Below are 13,861 nucleotides of genomic sequence, written 5' to 3' on the forward strand. Positions count from 1 at the left end.
AGCTGCAAAGTGAAGATAGTCTTTAGCCTTGCATTGATGATTCCACTGCAGATTTCAACTGAATGACCACTTCGCGCAGGGTAGCCACCTTAAATATCGGCCATCAAATTACCACTGTACGAAATTCAAATTATCAACATTAAAAATATAGGCTAGTTCCTAATTCTGAATGAAAGTTATTTAATAAAAGTAAAATAGCACTTTGTTATGCGGAAGATGAGAACCACCTTTCTGGCCAAAGCAGGCATGATTCCAACCACGGAGTAAACACCCTGTCACACAGGGCCGGCGCGTTCATATAGGCGAACTAGGCAACCGCCTAGGGCGCCAAGTAGCTGGGGGCGGCGCAGCACGACACACAACAGCTGATATGATATGTTTAACGATTATTCAAACTAGATGAAAATTGATTTTTGTAACAGTTTGGAATGTTTATAGTGATATAAGTAATTATTTAAAGTCCACGGTGACCTGTTTATGATTTATAATTAGTAAAAAAATAAAAAAAAAAAGCCTGCTTACATTTGATTGTTGGCAAAATCTTAGGCTTACGTGATGTATTTTGAGGCAAGGAAATTTTTTTTGGGGTTTCCGGCGGGAGGTTAAGGTTTTTCGCCTAGGGCGCCAATTTACCTTGTACCGGCCCTGCTGTCACACGACGTACGGTAAGTTTCTTTGGAAGGTGTTCCATGGCAGTAGGTATTGATGGTTCTGTAGAAGAACTAAAAGTATTCGGTCGTGTTTGAATTTCTGTGGAAGGTTTCGTAGAAGATGGATATTTTAGCCAATCAGAATTAAGTGGTAGTGTGCCCCTATAGCTTTGAATATATATACTGTATAGAAGTCGCGAGTGGATAGGATTTACTCTACGTTTTTCAGAAGCGTATGATGAGCAGCTTGGGAACTTCACCGCTGCAGTGCGCTGCCGTAACGCCCTGTATCGTCTTAGTTGTTATTTACACGTTAGAGAGGAGCACTGTCGCCCGCTGTCATTCCCCCGCACCCCCCATCCATCGTTCACTGCAGCTCAATGTCGTTCAGCTGGAGGGGGAAGGGGTGTGTGAAGAGTTTGACACTTGTCCGCTAGGGACCACCACAACTCGATGCCCTAGAGATGGTGGCGATTGCGGCGGTGAATTAACCAACTACCTCAAAACCGTATTATAAATTTTAACCTGGGCTGGCGACTTCTATACAGTATATATATTCAAAGCCTATAGTTAACAATGGTAATTTATGTTGGAGGGAATAGAGTTCTATTGAATTTTGATTAGAAACTCGGTGGCCTGTTGAATCAGTTAAAACATTATGCGCAATAAATTATGGCAAGCAGGCTTTAGGAACCGTCAGCAGACGGCATGCTGTGACGTAGTTGGAAGTCACTTGCTACCTCACCATCGCCATGTCGTAACACCCAAAATGTGTGAAAAAGATGTTAATTTTCATCTGGTAGGTATGTGAAATTAACAACGGCTAAATTTTGTTAAGTGATTTAGTAATCAAGTTATTGTGAAACACCACAATGGAACCTAGCTGGTTTTCCCATACAGTTATCTCTTTTGTGAAATGGCTAGTATCAGTATGTCGTTAACAGTAATTTATTAACTCGTATCGGTAACAACGGTAACGCTGTCAATGTAAAATTTTAATTTTGACACAAAAAAAAACATTCAGCTATATATATGAGTACTTCTTTTACTTGACAAATTTTTATCGGAATCAGAACAAACTATATTTTGATTAAAAATTTTAAATTCTAATTTTTGGTGTAATAAAGCGATTTAGGCCTACTTGTTTCCAACAACGCAAAATCTCACTACAGTGTCTTTTTTCTTTAAATTAAACAAAACAGACTTTTATGGAATTCAATACTTAAGAAATACAATTTTTTTTTATGTTGAACACAACTTTCTTTATCATTCCCCATTACAACCTGTTAAACATCATATATATTTCAGAGGTGAAATCGGTAGCAATAACAAAAACAGGTTGCTGAATGGAATGAACAATTTTGCCCATTGAAGTAAGGAAGTTTGTGAGTGTAAAATATATACTGTTATGGCCTATAACCACCATAGACATGGTTTGTTCCCGTCACTTACGAACAGACAGCCTTTCCAAGGACTAATACGTACATGTTTATCCCCGTCACGTAAGACCAGGCAGCCACTCCATGGACCATGTGTTTTTCCCCATCACTTGAGAACAGGCAGCCACTCCATGGACTAACCCTGCCAAGGTGACTTCTCCATAGAAGTGACAGCACAAGGAGAGTGTGGCGCTTGCCGCAGATATTCCGCGAGCTGGAGCGGCCGGCGGAGGTGGCGCGCCTGGCGGCGCTGCGCGGCAACGTGGCCCGCCAGCGGCACCGCATGATCGCCAGCGTGGTGAACAACACTGACGTGTCCAACCTGGCCACGCTGGTGTCGGTGGAGCTGGCCACCTACGAGCGGGCGCTGCAGGAGGCGGTGCGCGGCGGCGTCTCCGTGCCCGTGGAGGCGGGCCAGGCGGCGGCGGCGGGCGCCCGCTGGAGCTTCGTGCAGGCCGTCTTCTTCGCGTCCACGGTGCTCACCACCATAGGTCAGGCCTCCTAGCCACCACCCTCGCCCGTCTTTCACTGCTGCTTGCGCGGGGGGACACTGCTTGCAGGTGTGCTTGTGGACGTACGCAACCTCGCGGGTTTTACCTGAAGGACGAGACTCCTGTCAGGGTTTCCCCTCTTCCAAATTGCAAACAATCTGAGAGATCATTGACTAATAGTTGAAGGCCGGTGTAATTACTCCTGTCACTTAAGTACCTCTACATTTCTTAAGGGCGTATCTGACTTATAAGTTCCTTTAAAAGGGTTCTGTACCAAGAAGTTTAAAACACTGTTTTAGAAATTAGTTTGCTTCCCCCTTTCCCCCCTTTTTTTACTCTGTATGTCATTGGAAACCACAATAACGGACACAGAAAATGAACGTGGAACATACAAAACTAATTTAATGAGCAAGCCGATTAAAGAAAAAAGAGATTGCAGGAAAATCCTGGAAGTAATTACTGAAAAACAAACAAACAAATAAATTAATTAATCACCGCACTGGCTTGGCACAGTGGGCTGTCGATGACCATTCCGACAGTTGAGGTTTCTTGTGACATACTTTGTAACCAGAAATTGCGTATGTCCATCAAACATCTTTAAAAAAAAAAAAAAAACACAGGATGCAGACAGACAGCAGCCATGGCTCCGACCTTGTAGTGGTGATCTTACACTGCGCGGAGCCGTTGGCCCTCCTACTATTGCTGAACCCTAATATAATTTTTTAGAGGAGCCTTAACGGGACAAAGGGACAAGGGGGTATGGAATAGCTCTCAGGCTCAAAAAATACATGCACTGCTTGGATACTTCATATCTGCTGCAATTTCATTACAATCCAACATTGTGAAACACACATAATAAAATGAAATCCGAACGCACTTCGTGCATTTTCACATTTTGATACAGATTTAACCATGGCGTTTTTATAGTTTAATGAAAAATGATGTAATTACATGCCTGCACACTTTTTCTTATCAATTTATGAGCAATTTAAACTAATTGCTGCAATATTTTACTAAAAATACTTATGTTATACCAAATTTTATCGACATGGCTTGTCTCGTTTTCATGTTTTGTAGAATCCAAGACTGAAAAAAAAAACTTTGATAGCCATTCATCTAAAAGTTATATGCCTGAATAATCTCAAATTTGCTACAGAAAAAAATAATTTGCGAGAAGCCCCCTTTAACATGCTGGATTTACTCCCAGGTGTGGGCTGGATCACCACCAACACCTTAGTAATTATAAGATGGTTAATGAGGTACATTTTCCCTTGTTTTTTTATAGTATTCTGTGAAAAATTTAGACTTCTGTTTTTTAAAGGAAGGATTGAATTGTCTTATCACCATTTACGTAATTTGAAGTGCTGGGCAACACCTTATCGATGTCAATTAATATTTCATGATTTCCCCATAGCTATAGGGAAATGGAGACGCAATTTCTTCGCGACTTGGAGATGTTTGAGGAGCATTTCAAGGCATTCGACCAAGTCCTATCACATTTCTGGGACTCCTCAGAGTGCTCAGACAACGCAGAGAGCCTGTGAACTGGCCGAAGTGCATCCAACCTCTGCTAGCTGTGTCGCCGCTCACCGTCCGCCCTTCAAGGGGGTGGGGACTCCTCCAGACATGCTCTAAGCAACCAGAGCCACCAACTGTCAGCACGAGTCCTCACCGTGCGAACCTGGGCCGGTAGTGAAAACCTCAGCGGGGAATCCCAGCATAAACAAAGGTCGCCCCGCACTACTGCCTTGATTTTTCAAGCACTTGCGGGCTTGTACGGTCTGATAGTCCATAAGATAGTATGGTAACTGCCACGGTCCGGAACGCAGGAAACGCCTGGGAGACTGGTCCCGTAGAGCTAGTCCCTTGGATGGCTTCGGTGCCCCAGAGCTGACACCATTATTTCGTGTCTGGTTGTATCCGGTTTCACAGCAGAATTTGCATTCAGACTAGAGTTTTTCCCACTATGCCATTGGTTCTTCACGTGAGCCATGGCCTTTGGAACCCGACGTCCTGAGGGCCTGGCAGTGCTGACACCATCCCCCCTTCCCCCCAGGTAATGTTTCCGAATCATCTGCCGTTGCCTGAAGAGAGGGCTTTTCCACCTTACAAGGTACCTCTTTCCAACATCTGAGGATGTCGAGCTCACTTTGGTGAACACCCTTGGTACCTCGAGGAGGTAGCAAGTTGACTGGTGCTGAGAGACTTTATGTTCGCAAACTTTGCACCCTTTCCGCAATCCTGTTGGATTCTATCTCCGACACCGGGGGCTGCAGCAGCTCCGACACCTCAAACGGCAGGCACCTTCTCCCGCAGGGATAAAAACACTCCAATACAAAAAAAATATCAAGTGGAACAAATTTGAGGTCAAATAGAAATACAGTTTCACCCAGGGGGTGGCAAAACGTCTACATGATTACATAGTAACCGCGTGCAGTTTTTTTTATCAGCTCGTAGACTATGCCATGTTTAGACGCCCAAAACATTGGCTGAAGCTTTTTTTATATAACTGATACTAATTCATACTATCATCGCCATATCGTGACACCCAACACCAAGTGGTTTCACGTACGTCACAAAATGCCGTCTCCTGACGAATTACTAACTCCACAGTTAAACCAATCTCTGTCTGATCGATACACTTTCCGTTGCATTTTTTCCCCCCTTGCTCTACTTTTTGTACGCACTGGTAACATCATCGCTTCTATTTACCCTGCCGGCCGTAAGCAGTTTTGCTTGGAGAGTGTTCTGGGAACCATGGGCGCGCCGGACGACAGCCAGCGATGCCGTCCCTCGCCGCCGCGGGCACGACACTCGCCAGCCACCTCCAACAACAACAATCTGCTCGGGCGAAGACCCTTCCCCGTGAGTAATAAAGCCTCAGGGGGGAGGGGGTACCAGGCGCGCTATTTGTGGGAGTCGTCTGTCAGATGACGTCTAGGAATAGCATCCTCAAGAGGCGCTCCATCACCGAGGACGCTGCTTCTCGCCGGCGGGGTGGGCATGGATCTGACGGCCATTCACAATCAGGGGGGAGGCATTTCCAGAGGTTCCCGATATTTTTTTTCGGCCAGGACACCCTATGATCGACTTAATGTTGGTGGAACCCCAACTCCTTCAATGAAAGTTATTTGACAATAATTGTGAAACATTCAGACCAAATTTATTTTATTCACACCTTATTGTTAAAGACCCCTGATACATGATTGCTTGCATGTTGTAATGTTCTGTAACAATACGCCACACAGTGATTTTAAGGTTTGGAAGATGATTTGGTACAATATTAGTTATCGAAGGATACTTCTTTCCAGGAGACACTAGGAAGGTGATGTAAGCATGCGAAACGTGCATTAAGGATCAAATATCAAAAATATGTTTACTAATCGTTGGTGGATGCAGCCGTTCGCTCAGAATCGTCTCGTGTGTTCTCGGGTCTCGTGCTCGCTCGCACTTGTACAATGGACTCTCAGAACCACATGACCCTGCCACGGCATCCCAGGCTTCTGTGGAACTTGGAACACCTTTCAGGAATCGAAGGGCTATTCAACATGGAAGTACTTCTTTAAGGGTTTTGCCTCGTCAGGGATGTGTGTGTGTGTCAGTGAGGCGGGATGATAAGCGCGACGCTTGCTGGTGCTTCTAGCGCGGCCTCTAAGCACAAGGCTCTGAACTGGCGTGCAGTCTTCTCGTCATCACAGTATAACTGTGAAATCTGAGCGGTGACCGTAACATTATATGGCGGAGAAATGAAGATAAAGGTGTAATGCAAATCCCTTAAGTGCTTCCCAGAATCTGTACTGGTTGTTTTTTGCGCCTAAAAATTACTCTGATAACGCACGTTTTAGCCATTTTAACTCTGATAAAAATACAGTTTTAAAACATGTTGGCATAGGGATTAACAAAAAAAAAATTGTGATTTTATATCGAAAATTTCTCAATAAACATTCAAAAATGAGACGTGTGTTTTAACTACATATTTTTTTTAAATATACTCAGCTTTTGAACACTTAGTCACCTAGGCAGCACTAGTGTACATATAGCAGCATCCTTTATGTTCGGCTTTTATCCTATACAATTTTTTATCACACTTTTAGGTTACAGGCAAAAATAAATTATTCCTTTAAAATACTTTGTTACCAAATAAGTTAAAGGATACGAAATTTGATTGATATCAAATAAAATCTTCTGCAGGATTGTTTAACAAAATGTGTAATATTTTTCACCACTCTTTACTGCTATCGTAAATTAAAATTGTATACTTACATCTACAAAAAAATATTGGTTTTTAACTTTATATGATGTATTGTTAGTTCTAAATAAATTAACAAGAACCTCTGAAAACTGATTTTACCATATCATTACCGTAATTTATATTGATTAAAAAAAATTTATGTATAATGTGAAAATTGTAGTTAACTAGACTCTTAATAATTCATAATATACTCATTATAAGAAGTTGGGACTGAAATGACCTAGCCATTGTTTCAAACTACACAAAAGTGACAGTATAAATAACACTTCTAAAAAATACTATTTTAAATTTAAAAAAGTCGTTTCATCAAATTGTGTTAATTTTTGTAGGATGGACAAAATTACTGTTTTAGCTTCGTCTATTCAGTGACCATATAACATCCGCAGATACAGTTGATGACAGACAAGACAGAAAGAGTGACAGTGAAGATTAAACAAAGAATTTTCTTTATCTTTTTATAGGGTGTAACATTTTTTTCATAAGTGAAGCTTTTATAGCCTTTGATTTAAATCCTGTTATCAAGAATAGAAATTTTTTAAAAGTTATTCCTGATTATATCACTCCCCTAACACTGCCAAAGAAATAAGATGCGATTTTAAGAAGAAAATAAATATTGTTTGTAGTGCTAGAATCAAATTATCCATCTATACTGTAGCGTTAGTTTCCTGTTTTGCTAAATAAGAATTGATAATGCAATAACATTACCTAAATTGGTATATTTTTGACTTATATTGATAAGTCATAAACTGTTTACCTTTATAAATGTATGCTGCATCATTACTGAGCGTTAAGCAGTAGGGAATATTAACATCGGGGACAGGGTACAAGGGAGTGGTGAAGTGGTGCAGGTCAATGAGCGACCGCCATATTGGATTTGACATTATGGCCGCCATATTGAATTGACTTCATGCACGCCATATTGGATTGTGACATCATGCACGCCATATTGGATTGTGACATCATGGCCTCCATATTGGATTGTAACATCATAGCCGCCATATTGGATTGTAATGTCACAGCCACCATATTAGATGAGTGTGACCCTTTTGGACATAAGGCATTACCGGTGTGAGCCGATGCTATGTAATGAAACAGTGCAGTGTTCATGTAGCCGATGCTATGTTCATGAAACACTGCAGTGTTCATGTAGCCGATGCTATGTTCATGGAACACTACAGTGTCGGTGTAAACCGAGGCCCTGACCTGGGTGCACACGCCCGCAGGCTACGGCAACATCGTGCCGGTGACGTTCTGGGGCCGCGCCTTCTGCGTGGTGTTCGCGCTCGTGGGCCTGCCGCTGACCCTGGGCGTGGTCGCCGACATGGGCCGCCTGTTCGCCGGCGGGGTGTCCGCGGCGTGGGCGCGGCTGCCCCCGGGGGCGAGGGCCCGCCTCGCCCCGCCGGCCTCCGGGGTGGGCGCCGCCGGCAGGCGCTCGCTGTCGGCGCTCGCCGCCGTGCTCTTCCTGCTGCTGTACCTGGCGGCCGGCGCCGGCCTCTTCATGCTGTGGGAGGAGGAGTGGGGGTTCTTCGAGGGCTTCTACTTCTGCTTCGTCACCATGACCACCATCGGCTTCGGCGACCTCGTGCCGAGTGAGTGGGGTCCTGGCCTCCGCCGCCCCCGAGTGCTTTAGCTCTTTGCACCACACTGTCGCTAACAAATGTTTAACTGAGAGTGGCTCAAAGTTACATCATTTTTTTAACCTCTGTATTCACTTGCCCACACATTTCTTGTGTTTCCCTAACTCAAGTTTAACTTTATTAAAAATCGTTAGATTTTTTTTGATCATATAAAGTTAAGTTTGTAAAAAAATATAGTTAATACAGAATAATTATTTTTAAAACATCCATTATATTAATTTTACAAACACGAGTTTTTTTTAAAAGCACGTCAAATGTTATGTTTGTTAGGTTGTTTATGTTAGGGCAGATTTCACCATCGCCGGTTAAGGAGTTTAAACATTGGTTAAGAACACTTAAACATCGTTTAGTTGTGAATTATATTTCACCAAAAGTTAAACAGTGTTTAAGTTCGTTAACAGTTGTTTAACATTAACCGCCCAAATTCGGGCGGTTAAGTCTTAAACAGTTGTTTTAAAGAGGAGTTGTGTCTCGTAATGGCCGCGCGAATGTACGATTTAATTTTTGAAGAGGATGATGATAATGTGCGAAGAAGGCCTAGATGGGTTCAAGAAAGATCAAACTATCTGGACGATTATGATGATGATGACTTTGTCAAGCATTTTCGGCTCTCGAAGCATTCAGCTGAAATCGTGCTTCAGCAAATTGAACATCAGCTATCTTTTCCAACACAAGAAAAGTAAGAAAAAGTTGGTTATTTATTGTGTGAACTAATGTAGGTATATTGAAATTATGCGCATAAATTTGTGTTCCAATGAATATTTTTTAATTGATCACTTCAAAGAAATTATCGTCCAGAACCTATATTATAGCTTCGTCACAATTTCCCAAGATTTATTTTTTTCTTTATTTGTAACGGCATCCGTTTTTTTATTTTCTATTGTACTCGCGTGTTCTTGAACCAATTCAACTAGCAGTTCCTTTTCATACGAAGTAAAATTAACAGAACGTTTGCGTCTCTCACCCATGTTTCAAAACAAATATTAAATTTCAATAGCGCACTTTATTTTACATCACACCAAGCTGCAACACATACGTAACAATATAGCATCGCCACCGCCTTCTTTATATGAATCTTCTAGGCGAATAAAACTTAAAACAAGGTGTAACTAATCAATGGTAAGAAATGCGTGGTGAAATGAAAAAGCTTAACGGTTGTTTAAGAACGGAGTGTTAACTTTAAACAACCGTTAGTTAACACATTGTTTAACGACCGCATGGTGAAATTGGCCCTTAGGTTGTTTTTAGATGAAATCGGATAGGCTATTGTGCGTCCGTTTTGGTGTGTGTTAAACAATGTTTGAGAATTTAAACGACCGAAATCGTTCGTTTAAAGTTAAGAAATGGTTGTCTTAAACTAGAGTAAATATGTGGTGAAATTATTAAACAACGTCTAAGTTTTGTTAAGCTCTATTTAAAATCTTAAACGACAGTGGTGAAATCGGCCCTAAAAATAGGTTTAAACTACTCGTGCACTCTCGGGGTGAACTTATATGCTTTACGTAAATAGACTCCACTCAAGGCCGTAGCCAGGATTTTAAGGACCGTAAAAGAGGGGGGAGGGTTTCCCAGAACAACTATTTATAATTTTTCTCTATAACTGAATTTTAAAAGAAAAATTTCCTGTCCACTAATATTAAGGAATAGCAAACCTTCAGATCTCCAACATTTACTAGTAGAATTTTAAGTAAGAGCTAATGGTTTTGCTTGAAGAAATTGAAAATTTCATAATTTAGTCTTTAATTATTTTATTATTTTGTTCTTACATTAATTATTTGATTTATTTGCAAAATTTCATGAATACACACACGATGTTATTAAATACATTAAACACAATCCCTGTTGCTTCTGTGTGCAAGACATGTCTGGCTATAATTGGGAGAAAATGCATCATTGTAGCCCAATAAGCATTACAATTATCCTCATTAAATAAACTATAAGTAGTTAATTTATTATTTTGTCTTAGCTTTTTTTTTAAATTCGGCTCCACTCGGATATCTTGAACAAGTTTTAAAAAAAAACGCGTGGTTCTTTCTGAAGCTCTGCACACTGTATGTTACCAGGTAGGTAGTATTTTCCCTTTAATTATAATCAACTGCTGAAACCAATATGGCGTCATCTTGTTCCAATCTGAAGATTGGTTTGTTAGTCAGACTAAAAGTGTGTGTGCGCAGAGAAGCCCAAGTACATGCTGCTGTGCACGGTGTACATCCTGGTGGGGCTGGCGCTCACCTCCACCATCTTCGAGCTGGTGCGCAAGCAGTACGCGCGCTCCTGGCGGCGGCTGCAGGAACTGTCGGGCCCGCTGGGCGACGCCTTGCGCAGGCTGGGCGAGGGCGCCGGGGGCGGCATCGACACGGCCGCGCTCACGCGGTTCCTCGCCGTGGCCGGCGCGCCCAAGTTCCGCCACGTCAGTACCTCCAGTACCGCCGCGCTCTTTAGGGGGCAACCATCCATCATTCGATAACTAGCAAATATCGATAGTTGAGGTTCAGAATATCGATATCCTTCGATACAGATATTTTTTTGGGAATCTATATTTTGTTCCGATTTGAATAAAAATTTCAAGTAAAAAAAAAAAAAAATTTTGTTAAAATTATCTGTAAATAAATTTGCCCTAAAAATAGTAAAATGGTGGACAGAAGGTTTTGAAAAGAACAAATTAATATTTCAAGGAAGGGAAAAAGGGAAACATTGGAGTTCACAGTAGGGAACTTCGCAAGTTGGTAAATTTAAGCATTGCAATACACTGACTATCGAAACATACAGAAAAGGTATTGCTAAATAATATTATATATATAATATATACCTATATAGACATACACACACACACACAGTAGAACTTAGATTATCTGTGACCCAATACACTGGCTTTTCAGATAACTGGGTTCTCAATTAAAAATGAAACTTTTTTTTGTGTGTGGGGGGGGGGGGGGGGGGAAGCTGGGGGTTTACTTTTTCAATTTACCAGCGGAGGTTCTAGGAACTATTCTTTCCCCCAAGATCACCGCTAAGGACTCTCTCCCAAATATTACGCTTCACTCTTAAGCGAATTCTGGATGGGATCCCTTTTCAATTTCTGTTCATTGTTTTTTTGCATGTGTGATTTTGCTGTTGAAAATACATTATTAAAAATACAAGTTAAATGTATATCCAAAAAATATATTACATCTAGAGAAAAATCTTATCGTGAATACAGTTGCGCGACAAAGAAATGTTTGGTACAGAATAAGCAGGGGCGCAACAACTAAATTTCCAAAGGAGGGGGGGGGGGGGCAATATACCTTTGTATAAAGGATCATCAATCCCCCTATTGAAGCGGGGGGGTCCAGGGGTCCTCCCCCGGGAAAATTTGTATTTCAAGGTGGAAAATGGTGCTATTTAAGCAGTTTTACTATCTAAAAATTGATTACACAGCAATTTCTTTGCCCCCGTTTGCCCCCACTTCAAGGTTTCAGAGGGGGGGGGGGGGGGGCAAATACCCTTCCCCCCTCCCTGTTGTTGCACCCCTGATATAAGATAGGTTTTTTTTTTGTCTAGTTGAGAAGGTGGTTGGCTGTGAAGAATGGTGTTAGTGCTAGAGTTGTTCTGAAGCTCCAGTGTTCACGTCCCCTCACGACTCACTGCGATGTCTGTGGTTGCGCAGGGTGGCTCCCACAGCGCGAAGCAGCAGCGCGAGTGGGAAGAGGCTATGGCCCAAGTGCTGAAGGACATCGCCGGACCAAAGAAGAAGCAGCCTCCCGTGGTCCAGATCGTTCTCTACGAGTCCTCCGTATGACACACACTGCTCACTGTGCACTAGCCAGCGCGACACGGAAAGAGACGTTACGTACAAAGTTTGCTGACCTGACCGGTTCTTGCCTGCGGATAAACATCTCGGAGAAAATGTTAAAAAGGATTAGTTCAGCGAACGTTTAACCAAAGAAATACACTTGGTACGATTTTCGATCTTATACGAGTGTTCGAATTGTAAGTAATGCCTACAAAATAATTAAGGCAAATCCTCCACATAATCTTATGTACTTAAAATTTTCTTTAAACTAGTAAACTCTGGGCATATTCACAGAGCACTAAGAATTTAAATGTTGAAGTAAAATGTTTACAATTTTTGTGGTAAACAGTCCTAACTGCATTTCAAAAAAATTTCTTCTGAAAACAAAAAGAATTTGAAGATTTGAATTTGAAAAATATATATATATATTTAAGGTGTATATAAAATAAATTATTTCTTCCTTTTTACTTCTCTAGCTAGCAATTAAGCTAGAGCGGCTTGCCAATATTGAGTTTTTATCTCTCTTAAAAAAAAATGTTTTTGGGGTGCATATAATAAATATGTTATATATTTGTAAATTATTGGCTAATATTACTTCCAATTTTTTTATTTAACTTGTAGAGCTAATATAAATCAGTGCTGCTAGAAAAAATATTTTAAGAATAAAGTGAAACAATAAAATATAGCTTACTCATGTGAATGTAAAAAGTGAGTACGCAAACAGAGTATTGTATCAAGTGTACCATATTAGATAATCTTGATGTATCTAGTACATATTCTTGTCTTATAATTCCAAAATATTGTAGCACTCTGAGCACTTAAATAAGGAGGGTCTTAATGTGTGATAAAATAAAACAATTTATTTTTTTGTAGTAGTTGAATTTTAATTACATAATTGTTTAAATTTGGAAGAAAACAAAACGCCAGTAATGGCATACGATAATACTTCATATCTGTTGCAGGCACATGCTGATGATTTTTTATCCTCAAGTTTTTGATAATGATTGTTAAGTACTTTTTGTTCCAGAGCCAATTTTACTTCAGCTATATTTCTATTTCTGTTCTTTATCGTCTTCTCTCTGACAAGCATTTAGTAATATATTTAACTGCAAAAAAAAAAGTGTTACACATGTAAGAATTTTGAAATACAGTAAAACCTTGTTTGTCCGGCCCTCGTTGGTCCGGATCTCTGGATAATCAGGATCGGATTTGTAGACATTTTATTTAATGTTCACATAAAAAATTACAATTGTACTGTACATCTACGCAAAACAGACTGTCAGCACACAGTAATGTACCTGGCCATGCTTCATTCAAACGCCATACCTGTTAGTAAAAGAAGAGAGTTAATTTTATATTCTTTAATGACTTTTAAACAATATAGGACATGTATGCTAAGAAATTTTGGTTACAAAACATATTTTTTTTATCGTATTAAATGGTAAGTTTGCTTTTTTCAAAATTTTATTTTGCCTATTACCCATGTTATCTGGATTATCTGGATTTTCGATTGTCCTGATTGCCTTTGGTCCCAGATAGTATGGATAAACAAGGTTTTACTGTATTTAAAAAATGTTTTAATAGCACAAATTAATATGCTTAAATTGTTTTTAGCAAGGA

General features: G+C 40.6%; 1 protein-coding gene across 1 annotated transcript in view; it reads left to right on the forward strand.

Annotated features, from left to right (window-relative positions):
• Positions 1 to 13,111, forward strand: part of LOC134537753 (TWiK family of potassium channels protein 7) — a 53,739-nt gene extending 40,628 nt beyond the window's left edge. The window contains exons 2-5 of the mRNA XM_063378523.1: positions 2,292 to 2,580; positions 8,056 to 8,421; positions 10,644 to 10,879; positions 12,116 to 13,111. Of these exons, the coding sequence (XP_063234593.1) occupies positions 2,292 to 2,580; positions 8,056 to 8,421; positions 10,644 to 10,879; positions 12,116 to 12,247 (1,023 nt within the window). The 3' untranslated portion in view covers positions 12,248 to 13,111. The remainder of the gene's footprint in view (positions 1 to 2,291; positions 2,581 to 8,055; positions 8,422 to 10,643; positions 10,880 to 12,115) is intronic.
• The last annotated feature ends 750 nt before the right edge of the window (positions 13,112 to 13,861 follow it).

Source organism: Bacillus rossius, chromosome 12, assembly GCF_032445375.1.
Source record: "Bacillus rossius redtenbacheri isolate Brsri chromosome 12, Brsri_v3, whole genome shotgun sequence".
In the NCBI taxonomy this organism is placed as follows: Eukaryota; Metazoa; Arthropoda; class Insecta; order Phasmatodea; family Bacillidae; genus Bacillus; species Bacillus rossius.